Below are 12,990 nucleotides of genomic sequence, written 5' to 3'. Positions count from 1 at the left end.
TACAAAATATATATCAAAGCTCCACTTGTCGTTGTTGCTGCAGTAAAGAGAGGAGGGCAAGACTGCTCCGTTATTGAAGACATTCAGCATCTCCAGCGACAAGTTCCTGGTTCTGTTGTTATATTTATTCCTAGAAAAGCAAATGGTGTTGCACACCAAATTGGTTTAAGCAGTGAGAGACTTGTTTTAGTTGGTTCGAGGAGCCCCTGCTATTTATTCATGACACCCTTTTTTATGATTCTTTGAGTCAGCATCAGACCGATCATCCCACGGTTGTACTTCGTCCACATGTTATAATATCTGTGGAAGACAAGTTGCTGTTGTTGCCCTTCTTCACCTAATTAAAGTCAAATTGTCATGGTTATTTATACCACAGACTAGTGCCAAAGAAATAGGACAAAGTCAAGGTAAAGAACAGTCCTAGTTATCATGGAAGCAACTAGGGGTGACGATGCTGGAAGCAACTATCTCAGGCAAAGAATATCAGAAGCTGGTTGTAGTGGCCTGAGTACTCACTGATTTTGGTGTTCATCATCTGTTGTAGTTAGTTGTTTTGTTTCCTCTTTTCCTTGAAACCAGAAACTTAATTAAATCATTTTAGGAAGTTCAAGGTTGCTGCTGCTATCAAATTAGATGAGGTTCCATTTATGTGGTTGCTTTTAGGGTTGTTTTTGGATATTCCTACAAATTTGATATCAGTTAGTGTATTAGCAACTTTTTCTGTGCAAGCAAATACTGAATAACATTCTCATTAGGAACAGCGCAATTTACATTCAATTTTTTTTTTTGTCTGTAATATTCCTGTTCCAGTAAGCATCCTCATGCACAAAGAATGAAACCCTCTTTCTTAAGGTATGAGAAAGAAAGAATAGTTGACCATACATTTATAATGTATAGTCATTAGGTTTCTGAAACAAATTTACTAGGCGCGAATCAGATTGTTTAATTTGAGACTTGAAATAGAGTTTGGTAATTGATGTTTAACAGACAATTCAAGCTGTGTATGTGATATTACTTAATTACTTTGTTTTTTTTCTATCACACTGCATTTAACCTCCATGAGGACCGAGAGCTTCCTCGTCTCGCCACCATGAGGAAATTTTTTGTCATGCTATCTCGAAGCATAAATGTTTTGCTGTGAATTATTACCATGAGATATTATGCACAACCATTGAAGCATAGCTATAGAATATGCAAGAAATGGTTTCTAAATTGTGGTTTTAAAAGGAAAAAAGAGTACAGGTTGTAAAAAGTTTGGCATCTGCCTGCGTTTTCCTATATCAGACCAGTTAGGCTGATTATGGGGGAAAAGAAGGTAATGGAATCCAAATGATTGCAAAATGTGGGCACAATCATCCTTTTCAGTATCTATCAGATAAGCAATTAAGTATTCAAATAAAAAATATTTAAAAAGACAAAATATATTTGCCAAGAAATTCCCAATATGAACTTTGCAAATGTTATGACATCTTGGTTTTGGAAGTTTCTTGACTTCTAACAGCAAAATCAAGAACCATATTACTGCTAGGAAACATTTATGAAGTAGCTTACACTAACCCATGTTATGTGCACAAGCTCTCAAAACCTGAAGTTTTTTTATTTTTTATTTTTTATTTTTTATATAACTTCAATGATAACAGAGATGGACCCTGAAAAATCAGACCTGCAAAAGTTAGATTTTCTTTCTTCAATTTGTTAAAAAAATATGCTCTAAACTACTCTTATCAATAAATAATAAAAAAGGGGAAACGTATAGCCGCGCGGCTACACTATTTATAAAAATAAAAAATAAAAACAACCCAGTAAAACCGCGGCTATACTCCTTTTTATATAAACAAATCCAGAGTATAGCCGCGCGGCCATACGATTTATTGAAAAAGATGAAGCGTGCGGCTATACTCTGTAAATATATTTTTTTTAAAGTATAGCCACTCGGCTATACCCAATTAATAGCATAATCTAAATTTCTCTTTTTAATTACTTTAAATAGTACTTATGATTAAATTATTATTTACTAAGTGAATAATTAATATTTAAATATTTAAATATTTAAATATATTTTATTTTTATTCAATAATATGTGAGTATTTTATGTATAATACGTGAATTTTGTGTGTAATATTGAAAATTTTGTAAATAAAAAAAAGTGCATTAAACATGAAAAATATGTATGTATGTGTACAGTATGAGTATTTAATATGAAAATGCTAAATTCTTTATACAGATAATAATTTTGGAAAAGTAAAAACTCAAAAGGGGATAATAGAGACTCAAGTAATAGCCTAAGAGTAATAGATAATTCTCTAAACTACTCATATTGATAAACAAAAATCAGGCAAAAATAATTTAAAAAAAGATCACAGTATCTATACCAAGAGTATAACCTCGCGGCTATGCTATTTATAAAAAATTTAAAAATTTAAAAATGACCGCACTAAAGCTGAACGACTATACGCTTTTTTATAAATAAAATATCCAGAGTATACCTGACGCGGTTTCCTTATATAACATGTTGACGAAGTCCTTGTTGGAATAGGAATGGGAAATAAGAGTTTGGGCCAATTTGAATCATCCGGTTACTTCTTTTTGTTTTTTTTGGGTTGCGTACTTTTATTACATAAATAAATTATAAACATATGAAACATACAAGTATATGTGAATTTTTTAAAGGGTTAATGTCAATTTATATATTCTCTTTTCATTGTTAGTGATTAACAATTGGATCTATATATCAACAATGACAATGATATGTTTCGTTGTTTTGAATTTCGAATGGGGGAAGAAAAAAAATTTGAATTCCTTAAAAGTAGGAATTCTCATATCTTTTGATATAAAAATAAAAAAAAAAATTAAAATCAACAATGAAAATTAAGTTTGGGTTGTAGTTTGTTCACGACTTCAATTTTGAATTTGATTAGGAGATGTTATGAAATCAAAGATTTCGGCAATTCAAGTCTTTCTATGAGAAGTAAAGTTCAAAGGGTGGTTTTCCCTGATAGTTGAACAATGAAATTATAATGATGTCTGAATTGGCTTAAGTTGAAATTTGAATTTCAAATCAAATTATAATGATGTCACACGCATGGCGGATATCATTGAATTTGAACACCCAAATCACTTGGGAGCACACCAAAGACTAAGTTCAATCCAATTTACACATCATTGGTTGGTTGGTTTAAGCATTAAATATTGGATATAATTTCATGTGACGGTAACAATTGTAAAGCATTAAATTTGTGTGTTGTGTCGGGGTCTGTGATCGGATTTCTCGATCGGGTGGTGGTGCCGTTACCATCTTGAATAACATGGTAGCTGTTAATGCCTCATACCATCATGGTGAGCCGAGCCCATCACAAATCACAACGTGGCCGTAGATGGCTACGTTAAACGTGCACCGACCTGAGCAAACGTGATGTCTCGGGTATAAATCAAAGGCCTCCCGACCAAAACCTGACTGAGCAAGAGATGAACCAGTGCTCAGGCGCAAGATACCGAGCCAACCACTGTGGTACCGTGTGCAACTAGGGGTGCATTAATGCTCAACAAGTGTGACCAGACCCCTGTCAGGTCAATCACTCCATCCGCCTGATAGACAGCCTGGAAAGTGAAAGAGATTAGTTAATGCATTTCCCATCCGAAACCAAGTGTTGCCTTACCCTTCGATCCCCGATAAACGGTCTGGTGATGGAGAGGGATCATTTAATATACTTCCCATCCCAAGCCACATGTTGCTTTGTCACACAATCTCTGTCAGATAGCATGGTAATTAGGAATAGGTCATTTATTGTACTCCAGTCCCACTTGGGAGAGAAGAGATAAATATCTCCTCCTTAAGATATCTTTGTCTCTCTCCCCTCTATAAATACCCTTCACCTACATCAGGACAAAGGTAATAAATATTCTTATTGTGAAAACCCTACATTCATTCTCTCCACCGTACAACCACACCTAACTTCACCATCGGAGGGGGTTTAACTGGGTACAACCCCAGTTCATTCCTATTTTGATAGTTGTTCTGAGTGTGCAGGTCTTCTACGGGAAGCATCTCAACCCAGGAGATCTCGTATAGGCCCAGGCTTTGATCCAAGTCCTGGCTATACACTATATGAGAAGGATATGCGGTTTACAGTAGCTCTTGAAGACATTCCAAGCAATTGAGACTTGAGGAAATTTCACAAGGGATTGATCATCTGGGAAGCCTCTGTTTTCTACCATCACAACGACACTATAGTCATGGTCATTCGTGTTGGGATTGAAAGCCTGCATGTTTAGGTCATAAAGAGAGAAGAGCTATATGTTGAAAAGATTTTATTCACTTTGAGGTGATATTACTCTTTTTGGTTTTCTACCTTTTATGCATTGGTGATCCATGTCTCAATCTGACTAGGATTAGGATTATTTGTTTCATATTTTTCGTTTATTCTTGGAAAAGAAATCAATTTCATTACTCAATCAGTATTAGTTTCCTTTTAGGAAAAGAGTTTGGCGAATAATAAACCTTTTTTGCTAATGAATTGGTTGATGTCTGTGTATGAGTTTCCTTTTATAATGATGAACTCCAGTAGGAATGGGAAAGATAATCCTAATCCATTATGACTAGGAATGATAATTTCTTTTTCTGGTAAAAAATGCTTGGGAATAAGATTTTTTCCCCAAGAAAAACCCAAACATAAGTTTTCATTGTTGACTTAGAGTAGAAATAAAAGTTGTGCGTGATTACCAATTGGAATGAAAGGTAGATTAACTTAAACTGCATATAATTCTGGAAAATTAAAGAAGTGAAATTCAAGCTCAAGAGCAGGGCTCAGTTATCCCATCCCATATCGGCAAAGAATCGTTAAGCTTGACTGAAACATTTGACAGAGAGCTAAAATTTGACAAGAAATTATCTCCCATCACAAATACGCCATGGTCATGGTCATGCTGACTGTTGATTGAAAACCTCCATTTTTAATTAACAAAGAAAGTTTGTCCACAGAAATTAAAGAAGACAGATGTGAGGGTGTTTTTGTTAAAAAGTTGCATCAATGGATTAATTTATTTTAATGCAAGAATGAGTGTGATTTCTTTTTAGCCATAGAAAATTGAGATATTGATATATACAAATTCTGTATCAATCAATCCCACATGTCTGGAATTGCGAAAGATTAACATTCGCAGGTAGATAACGGAAACTGAAGAAATTCTGAAAAAGAAGTGAAATTCAAAGATGAAGAGCTCTCACAACAATCCCATATATCTGTATCAATAATCAGTTGGCAACTTGAACCTACACAGAGGGCATACATGACCATACCTCAACCACTGTTCAATGCAATGTCCATGAAACATGTGAGAGCATGGCAAGCAAGTGACTTGATCCCCACTCAACATCTTTCCCAAGCAAACCACACAACGTTGATCGCTGCTAGAACCGCGTTGCACCTCTCCATCAAACACAAACTTCTCCAAGGCCTCAACTGATGCTCTAGTTGCAGGCATTGGGCTGAGCACTGCTTCCTCTAATGACTCTCTCACGGCTGCTTCTGTCAATGCGCCATCGTCGATATCCCCGTTGTTTTGGGCCAATGTATCCAAGAAAGAGCGCATGTTTGCACAAGTTCTTATCATACTGTCCCGGAGGCTCAATAGCCTATCTAGAACATCCTCCATTTGATGAACATCATCAGCAGAAAGCATAACACTAGCCCGTAATGCAAGTGAGTACCAGCCTTCCCTCAGCCGCCGTGCCCAACCCTCCCCTATTTGTTCAATACCACCCGAAGAAAGTGCAAGCGGAGCATGATATGTCTCTATTTGCGAGTTCACCTCATCCCTCAGTTCCCTGTCCTCATCCTCCAACTGCTGCATTTCGTCGAACAGTTGGTGTGCAAGCATTGGAATCTCCTTCTCAACTGTAACTAGTATGCCAAGCTTCTTGTTAAGTCCAGCAGCTCCATGATTTTCCACCATTGTACTAGCCTCAAGCGCCATTCTGCTTACCATAGCTTCAACGCTCTCGAGAGGCTCTGTGTTGCCACCACCAAAACGCTGCGTTTTCCATCGAAGCCGGTCCAATGGGAACGGAATGTGCATTGCATCGATCATGTTTGATAAAATATCTCGTGAATTGGACTTGAATGAGTGAAAAGGATGATCAAGTTCGAGTCTTGCATCGTAAGCTCTGGTGGGCAAAGAAATATCTGAATTAACATTGTAGCTTACGACGACATTCAAAAGAATCGAGACCTCAGGAATCGGAATGGGAATGGGAAGCGATTCATCATCTGAGAAACCTCTCTGCTCTACCGTGACAAAAATGCCATAGTCGTGGCTGCTGTTGGAACTGAAAGCTTGCATATTTGCTCAGAAACTTGCAGGTTCTCGAATTTCGCAGGTATATATATATATATGACTAAAATCTAAAATAAAAATTGTATTTATTTATAGACAACATAAACTTGACTTACGTTAATTTTTTTTTTTTTTTTTTTTTTTTGCCTTTCTTTTGCCAAATAAAATAAAATAAAAAATAGTCTCCCATGTTCTCACAAAATAAATTGGAGAAAATTGGGCACATAAATTGGGGTTATAAGGTTTTTAGGATATTTCATTTTTAGCACATTCTTACATGGTTGAAATTCCCAAGCTCATTAGATTTCCATCTTTAGTTTTAATACAATTTGGAACCAAGCATTAGAATGTTAATCGGAAACATCATGAAAATAAATATGTTTACTTACTCCAACAGAATCGTTTGGAAACATGTTGGGGTGCTAATGGTTTTTATAAAATTTCATTTTTAGCACGTTTTTAGAAAGTAGCATTAGAATGATCATTAGAACGAACATCATGAAAATCACTCGAAAATTCCAAATTTAAAACACTGCAATTAGTAATGACAAGTAGTTAACGAGACTCTCGTTGTTAGTATGATATACATTGTTATACTCATCATTCCTTGATACCATAATCTTTTCGAGGTCATGTGATAACTTAACATGATATCAAAATTTCATAGAGGTTTTAATCTCCCCCAAATTATTTCTACTTTTTTCCTATATTGTGGGATTATGGGTATTTCTTGTTTAAGTGAAATCCAAGCACAAGCACAACTTTTGCCACATAAAGAAGGAGGCTGCCAAAGAACTTGCAACCGAAACCCAAAGTTTGACTAAGACTAGCCATCCCATTTACCACAAATACAATCCCAACCCCATGTATATGGAATTAGATTAACTTAAACTGCATAATTCTGAAAAATTAAAGAATTGAAATTCAAAGCTCAAGAGCAGGGCTCAGTTATCCCATCCCATGTCGGCAAAGAATCGTTAAGTTTGACTGAAATATTTGACAGAGAGCTAAAATTTGACTGAAAATTCTCTCCCATCACAAATGCACCATGTTCATGGCCATGCTGACTGTTGATTGAAAACCTCCATTTTTAATTAACTCAGAAAGTTTGTGCACATAAAGAAGAGAGATGTGAGAGGCTTTTTGTTAAGTAGTTGCATCAATGGATTAATTTCTTTCTATGCAAGAATGATTGTAATTTCTTTCTATGCAGGAATGATTGTAATTTCTTTCTGGCCATAGAAAACTGAGATATATCTATACACAAATTCTGTAACAATCCCAAATGTCTGGAATTGCAAAAGATTAACGTTCGCAGGTAGATAACGGAAACTGCAGAAATTCTAGAAAATAAGTGAAATTCAAAGCTGAAGGACTCTCACAACAATCATCCCATCCCATGTATCTGTATCAAGAATCAGTTGGCAATTTGAACCCACACAGAGGACAGATATGACCATACCTCAACCATTGTTCAATGCAGTTAGCATGAAACATATGAGAGCATGGCAAGCAAGTGACTTGATCCCCACTCAACATCCCTTCCAAGCAAATCACACAATGTTGATCGCTGCTCGAACCATCAAACACAAACTTATCCAAGGCCTCAACTGATGCTCTGGTTGCAGGCATTGGGCTGAACATTTCTTGATTTAATGACTCTCTCAAAGCCTCTTCCATCAATGTGCCATCGTCGGTATCCCCTGTGTATAGTCCCAGTAGATTTAAGAGTAGGCGCAGGACTCTACAATATCTCACTGCAGTGTCCCGAAGGCTCAATAGTTTATCTCGAGACTCCTCCAATTTATGAATATCATCAGCAGAAAGCATAACAACACTATCTGATAACATAATCGAGTCCCAGTCTTCCCTCAGTTCCCGTGCCCAACCCTCCCAGACTTGTGAAGCACCATGTAAAGAAAGTGCAAGCAGAGCATCGTTGGTCAGTATTCGTGAGTTCACCTCATCCCTCAGCTCCCTGGCCTGAACCTCCAACTGCTGCATTTCATCAAACAGATTGTGTGCAAAAATTGGAATCACCTTCTCAATTGTAAAAAGAATGCCCAGCTTCTTATTAAGTCCAGCAGCCGCGTGATTCTCCACCATGGCACTAACCACAAGCGCTATTTTGCTTACCATAGCCTCAACGCTCTCAAGTGGCTCTGTGTTGCCGCCACCAAAACGCTGCGTTTTCCATCGGAGCCGGTCTAATGGGAAGGGAATGCGCATTACATCGATCATGTTTGATATAATATCTCGTGAATGGGACTGTAATGAGTGAAAAGGATGATCAAGTTCGAGTCTTGCATCGTAAGCTCTGGTGCGCAGAGTATTATCAGAATTAGTGTTGTAGCTTATGAGGACATTCAAAAGAATCGAGACCTGAGGAATCGGAATCGGAATGGGAAGCGATTCATCATCTGGGAAACCTCTCTTCTCTACCGCGACGAAAATGCCATAGGGATGGCTGCTGTTGGAACTGAAAGCTTGCATATCTTTTGGCTCAGAAACTTGCAGGTTCTTGAATTTCACCACAAACTTGAAGATTCTTGAATTTCATCATTTGGCTCTTTCTTTCGCCCCTTCATTTTCTTCATTTTTTTTTCAAGTAGAAAGAACAACAACAATGCTTAACGGCAGCTCCTTGGAGAAACCATTAAAATTGAAGGCTAAAAAGGGAAAAAGTATGAATAAAAATACTTACGTCTTTTATTGGGCAAAATTTTAGCAAGATACAACTAAAAAGTTCGGTTACTATATACTTTTTATTCAATACTATGTGAAAAATAAGTGAATTTTATGTATATTCAAAAATTTGTAAAAAAAAAAAACACGTGTATTAAATGTGAAAAATATGTATGTACGTGTATAATATGTGTATTGTGTGTTTGCTTTTAAAAAAATGTGTATTTTACCAAATCTTTAAGACGTGTATGAAAAACGGAAATATTATTGAAAAATATATACATATATAATACTAGTATTAAACGGGAAAATGCTAACTAGGCTTTCAAGTACATTAGCTTCGTAAAAAGTGTATCCCAAGTTCTCACAAAATAAATTTGCAGAAAATTGGGTACATAAACTGGTGCTCTAGGCTTTTTATGAAATTTCATTTTTTAGCACATTCTCATAGAGTCAACACACTTGAAATGTCCAAAATTAACACGGTATATAGTCACGTCAGATTTTCTTTAATCAAAACAAAATTCAATATGATTTCCATTTTTAATTTTAACAAAACTCGCTTGTTATTATGATTATTGTACTCGTTCCTTCTAGTATAATCTTTTGGAGGACACATGATTACCTAATTTGATATCAAAGTTTTGGTTCCTACAGGTCTCCAATTAATCTCCCCAAATTATTTCTACTTATTTCCTGCAATGTGGGATTATCGGCATTTCTTGTTTAAGTGAAATCTGTTGGCGAGTAGAATATATCCTATTTTATTTGGGTTTTATTTATTTTTCCTTTTATATAGATATTATGTAATTAGAATTCCACTTATTTCCTAATTAAACCCTACTAGGGTTTGTAACCTGTATTATAAATACCTCCTTTCGGAGAATGAAATATATCTGAAAATATTCTACCCATATTGTTTGACTTGGTATCAGAGCCTAGTTTCTGGTGACCTGTGTGTGTTGTGCCCACCCGTGTTCTACTGTGTGCCCTAATTTCTTTTAGGGTTCTTGTGTCTGTGCCTTTGCCGTGTTCCGCTGTGTGCTCTGTCGTGTTTGTGCCTCTACTGTGTTCGTGCATCTGCCTCTACTGTGTTTGTGCCTTGTGCTCTGTCGTGTTCGTGCCTTTACTGCGTGCCTATACTGTGTTCGTGCATCTACCTCTACTGTGTTTGTGCCTCTGTTGTCTTCGTGCATCTGCCATATTTGTGTCTGTGCTGTGATCTGTTGTATACCTTGCGTGATTTGTTGAGTTTCTGCTACAATCATGGGTGATAATTCTATTGTTGGTGCTGGTACTGCTTCTGCAAATTTGCGTGTTTCTGACTCTATTCCAGGTACTGGCTCTAATACTTGGATAATTGACACTGGTGCTTCTGATCATATGACTTATAATGCTAAATTTTTTGATGAGTTGTCTAGTAACACCCGTGACCCATACATAACTAGTGCTAATGGTTTGCCCCCTCCAATTACTGGCGAGGGCACCATTTCTCTCACCCCAACTCTGTCTTTGTCTCGTGCGTTATTAGTTCCCAATATCCATTGTAACTTGTTATCTGTTGGTCGCTTACTTGATACACTTAATGCTTCTGCTACTTTCTATCCTACCCATTGCTCTTTTCAGGATCTCAAGACTCACAAGGTGATTGGGCATGGTAAACGAATAGGGGGGTTGTATTATTTGACATTACCTTCTGCACCAGTTCGTGATCGTGTCGTTAATACTGTTCAACGTTGCAGTGTCAAAGACAAACAGCAAATTTGGTTATGGCATCGTCGCTTGGGACACCCGTCATTTGGCTACCTTAAGCTTCTGTTTCCATCTTTATTCCGCTCCTGTGATGAGTCTAGCTTCAAATGTGAGACTTGTGTAATGGCCAAGAGTCACCGTATTGTTTTTCCCTTAAGTAATAATAAAGCTGTCTTGCCTTTTGAGTTAGTCCATTCTGATGTATGGGGACCTGCTCGTGTGACTTCAAATGGTTTCCGTTGGTTTGTTACATTTATTGATGACTGCACTCGCTTAACATGGGTGTATTTGATGAAGAATAAACATGATGTTGCCTCTATTCTCCCTGATTTTTGTGCCATGGTGTCTACTCAGTTTCATGCTCATGTTAAAGTTTTTCGGACCGATAATGGCGGTGAATATGTGAATCATACATTGAATCAGTTCTTTCGTGATCACGATATCATTCACCAAACTACCACTCCATTCACTCCTCAACAGAATGGCGTGTCTGAAAGGAAGAATCGTCAGTTACTTGAAGTTGCCCGCTCTCTTATGTTGGATATGTCTGTTTCCCATCATCTTTGGGGACATGGTGTCTTGGCCGCGGCCTACTTGATTAACCGTACTCCTAGTCGGGTTCTTGATTTCAAGACTCCACTTGATGTGTTATGTGCTCTTACTCCTTCGATTTCGGTCTCTAAGTTACCTCCGAAGGTGTTTGGGTGTGTTGCGTATGTTCATGTTTACTCTCATCAAAGGAGTAAACTTGATCCTTGTGCTCTCCGCTGTGTCTTTATTGGTTATTCTACGACTAAGAAAGGTTATAAGTGTTATCACCCGCCTACTCAGAAGGTACATGTCACTTTGGATGTCACATTTCATGAAGAAGTACCCTATTATGTTTCTCCCTCCTCTTCAATTCAGGGGGAGAGGGGGAGTGAATTGAAGAGTTTCAGAGTGAAAAATATGGAATTTTTTGGCGAACAGGATGAAAACGACCGGTCGCTCATAGGACGCGACCGGTCGCTCGCGTCGAGCTGGGACTACAGTACCGATATGAGCGAAGCGACCGGTCGCAGTGAGGAAACGACCGGTCGCGAACGAATCTGTCTGGATACCACCGGTCGTGTAGAAGTGGGCGACCGGTCGCGAATGAATTTGCTTGGAAACGATCGATCGCACATAGGAAGCGACCGGTCGCCCGCATTGACGAGCGATAACAGTACCGATACGAGTGACAAAAGCCACGACCGGTCGCCAGACGAAAATGATGGTGTTTTCGAGCCTCTCTCAGAAGGATATAACAGTGATATTGACGACTCTCATACAGATGAAATTGATAATATACCCCCCTCTGCCCTGCCATTGCCTCAATCAAGTTGTGATAATGAGGTACTTTCTAGTGATATGCCTACCTATTCTTTGCCCCCACGTACTACTCGTGGAAAACCTAAAGTACAATATTCTCCTTATATACATGCTAAGTCCAAATATCTCATTAACCATTATATGTCAACTCATCGTTTATCTAAGTCATATGCATCATATTTGTGTCAATTATCTAGTGTATGTGTGCCAACTAAGTTGCAGGATGCTCTATCTAATCAAAACTGGGTAGATGCAATGCATGTTGAGATGGAAGCCTTGAACAAGAATGCTACTTGGGAGTTAGTTCCTTTACCAAAAGGAAAAAAGGCAGTTGGGTGCAGATGGGTGTTTACTTTGAAGCACAAGGCTGATGGTTCCATTGACCGTTACAAGGCAAGATTGGTAGTAAAAGGGTATACTCAGACATATGGAGTGGATTACACAGAGACTTTTGCTCCAGTAGCTAAGCTCAACACTGTACGCGTACTCTTATCCTTAGCTGCTAACCGTGACTGGCAACTGCTACAATTTGATGTCAAAAATGCATTCCTCCAGGGTGATCTCAAGGAAGAAATATATATGGATCATCCGCCAGGTATCCCTGTGACTTCTAAGGAGGGTGTGGTGTGCAAGCTACGGAAATCCTTGTATGGATTAAAGCAGTCTCCAAGAGCGTGGTTTGGAAGATTTGCTGCATCTATGAAGAAGTTTGGGTATGTGCAAAGTAACTCTGATCATACTTTGTTTCTGAAGCGTCATAAAGGTAAATTGACAGCTTTAATTATTTATGTTGATGATATGATTGTGACTGGAGATGATCATGTAGAGATACAGAGTCTTCAGAAGTATCTGGCTTCTGAGTTCGAGATG

At 37.8% G+C, this 12,990-nt stretch overlaps 2 protein-coding genes across 2 annotated transcripts; both read right to left on the bottom strand.

Annotated features, from left to right (window-relative positions):
• Nucleotides 1–5,181: 5,181 nt before the first annotated feature.
• LOC110748188 (uncharacterized) lies at nt 5,182–6,429 on the bottom strand. The gene has a single exon (XM_021948209.2). The coding sequence runs from the start codon at nt 6,337–6,339 to the stop codon at nt 5,245–5,247; it is 1,095 nt and encodes a 364-aa protein (XP_021803901.2). The 5' UTR covers nt 6,340–6,429; the 3' UTR covers nt 5,182–5,244.
• A 1,105-nt stretch (nt 6,430–7,534) lies between these two features.
• On the bottom strand, nt 7,535–8,985 carry LOC110773502 (uncharacterized). The gene has a single exon (XM_021978029.2). It carries the CDS (start codon nt 8,824–8,826, stop codon nt 7,744–7,746), a length of 1,083 nt encoding a protein of 360 aa, XP_021833721.2. The 5' UTR covers nt 8,827–8,985; the 3' UTR covers nt 7,535–7,743.
• Nucleotides 8,986–12,990: the final 4,005 nt, after the last annotated feature.

The sequence above is a fragment of the Prunus avium genome, chromosome 5 (genome assembly GCF_965620075.1).
Source record: "Prunus avium chromosome 5, drPruAviu1.hap1.1, whole genome shotgun sequence".
Lineage (NCBI taxonomy): Eukaryota > Viridiplantae > Streptophyta > Magnoliopsida > Rosales > Rosaceae > Prunus > Prunus avium.
Note: the sequence above shows the minus strand (reverse complement) of the source record. Positions and strands in the feature narration are given on the sequence as shown.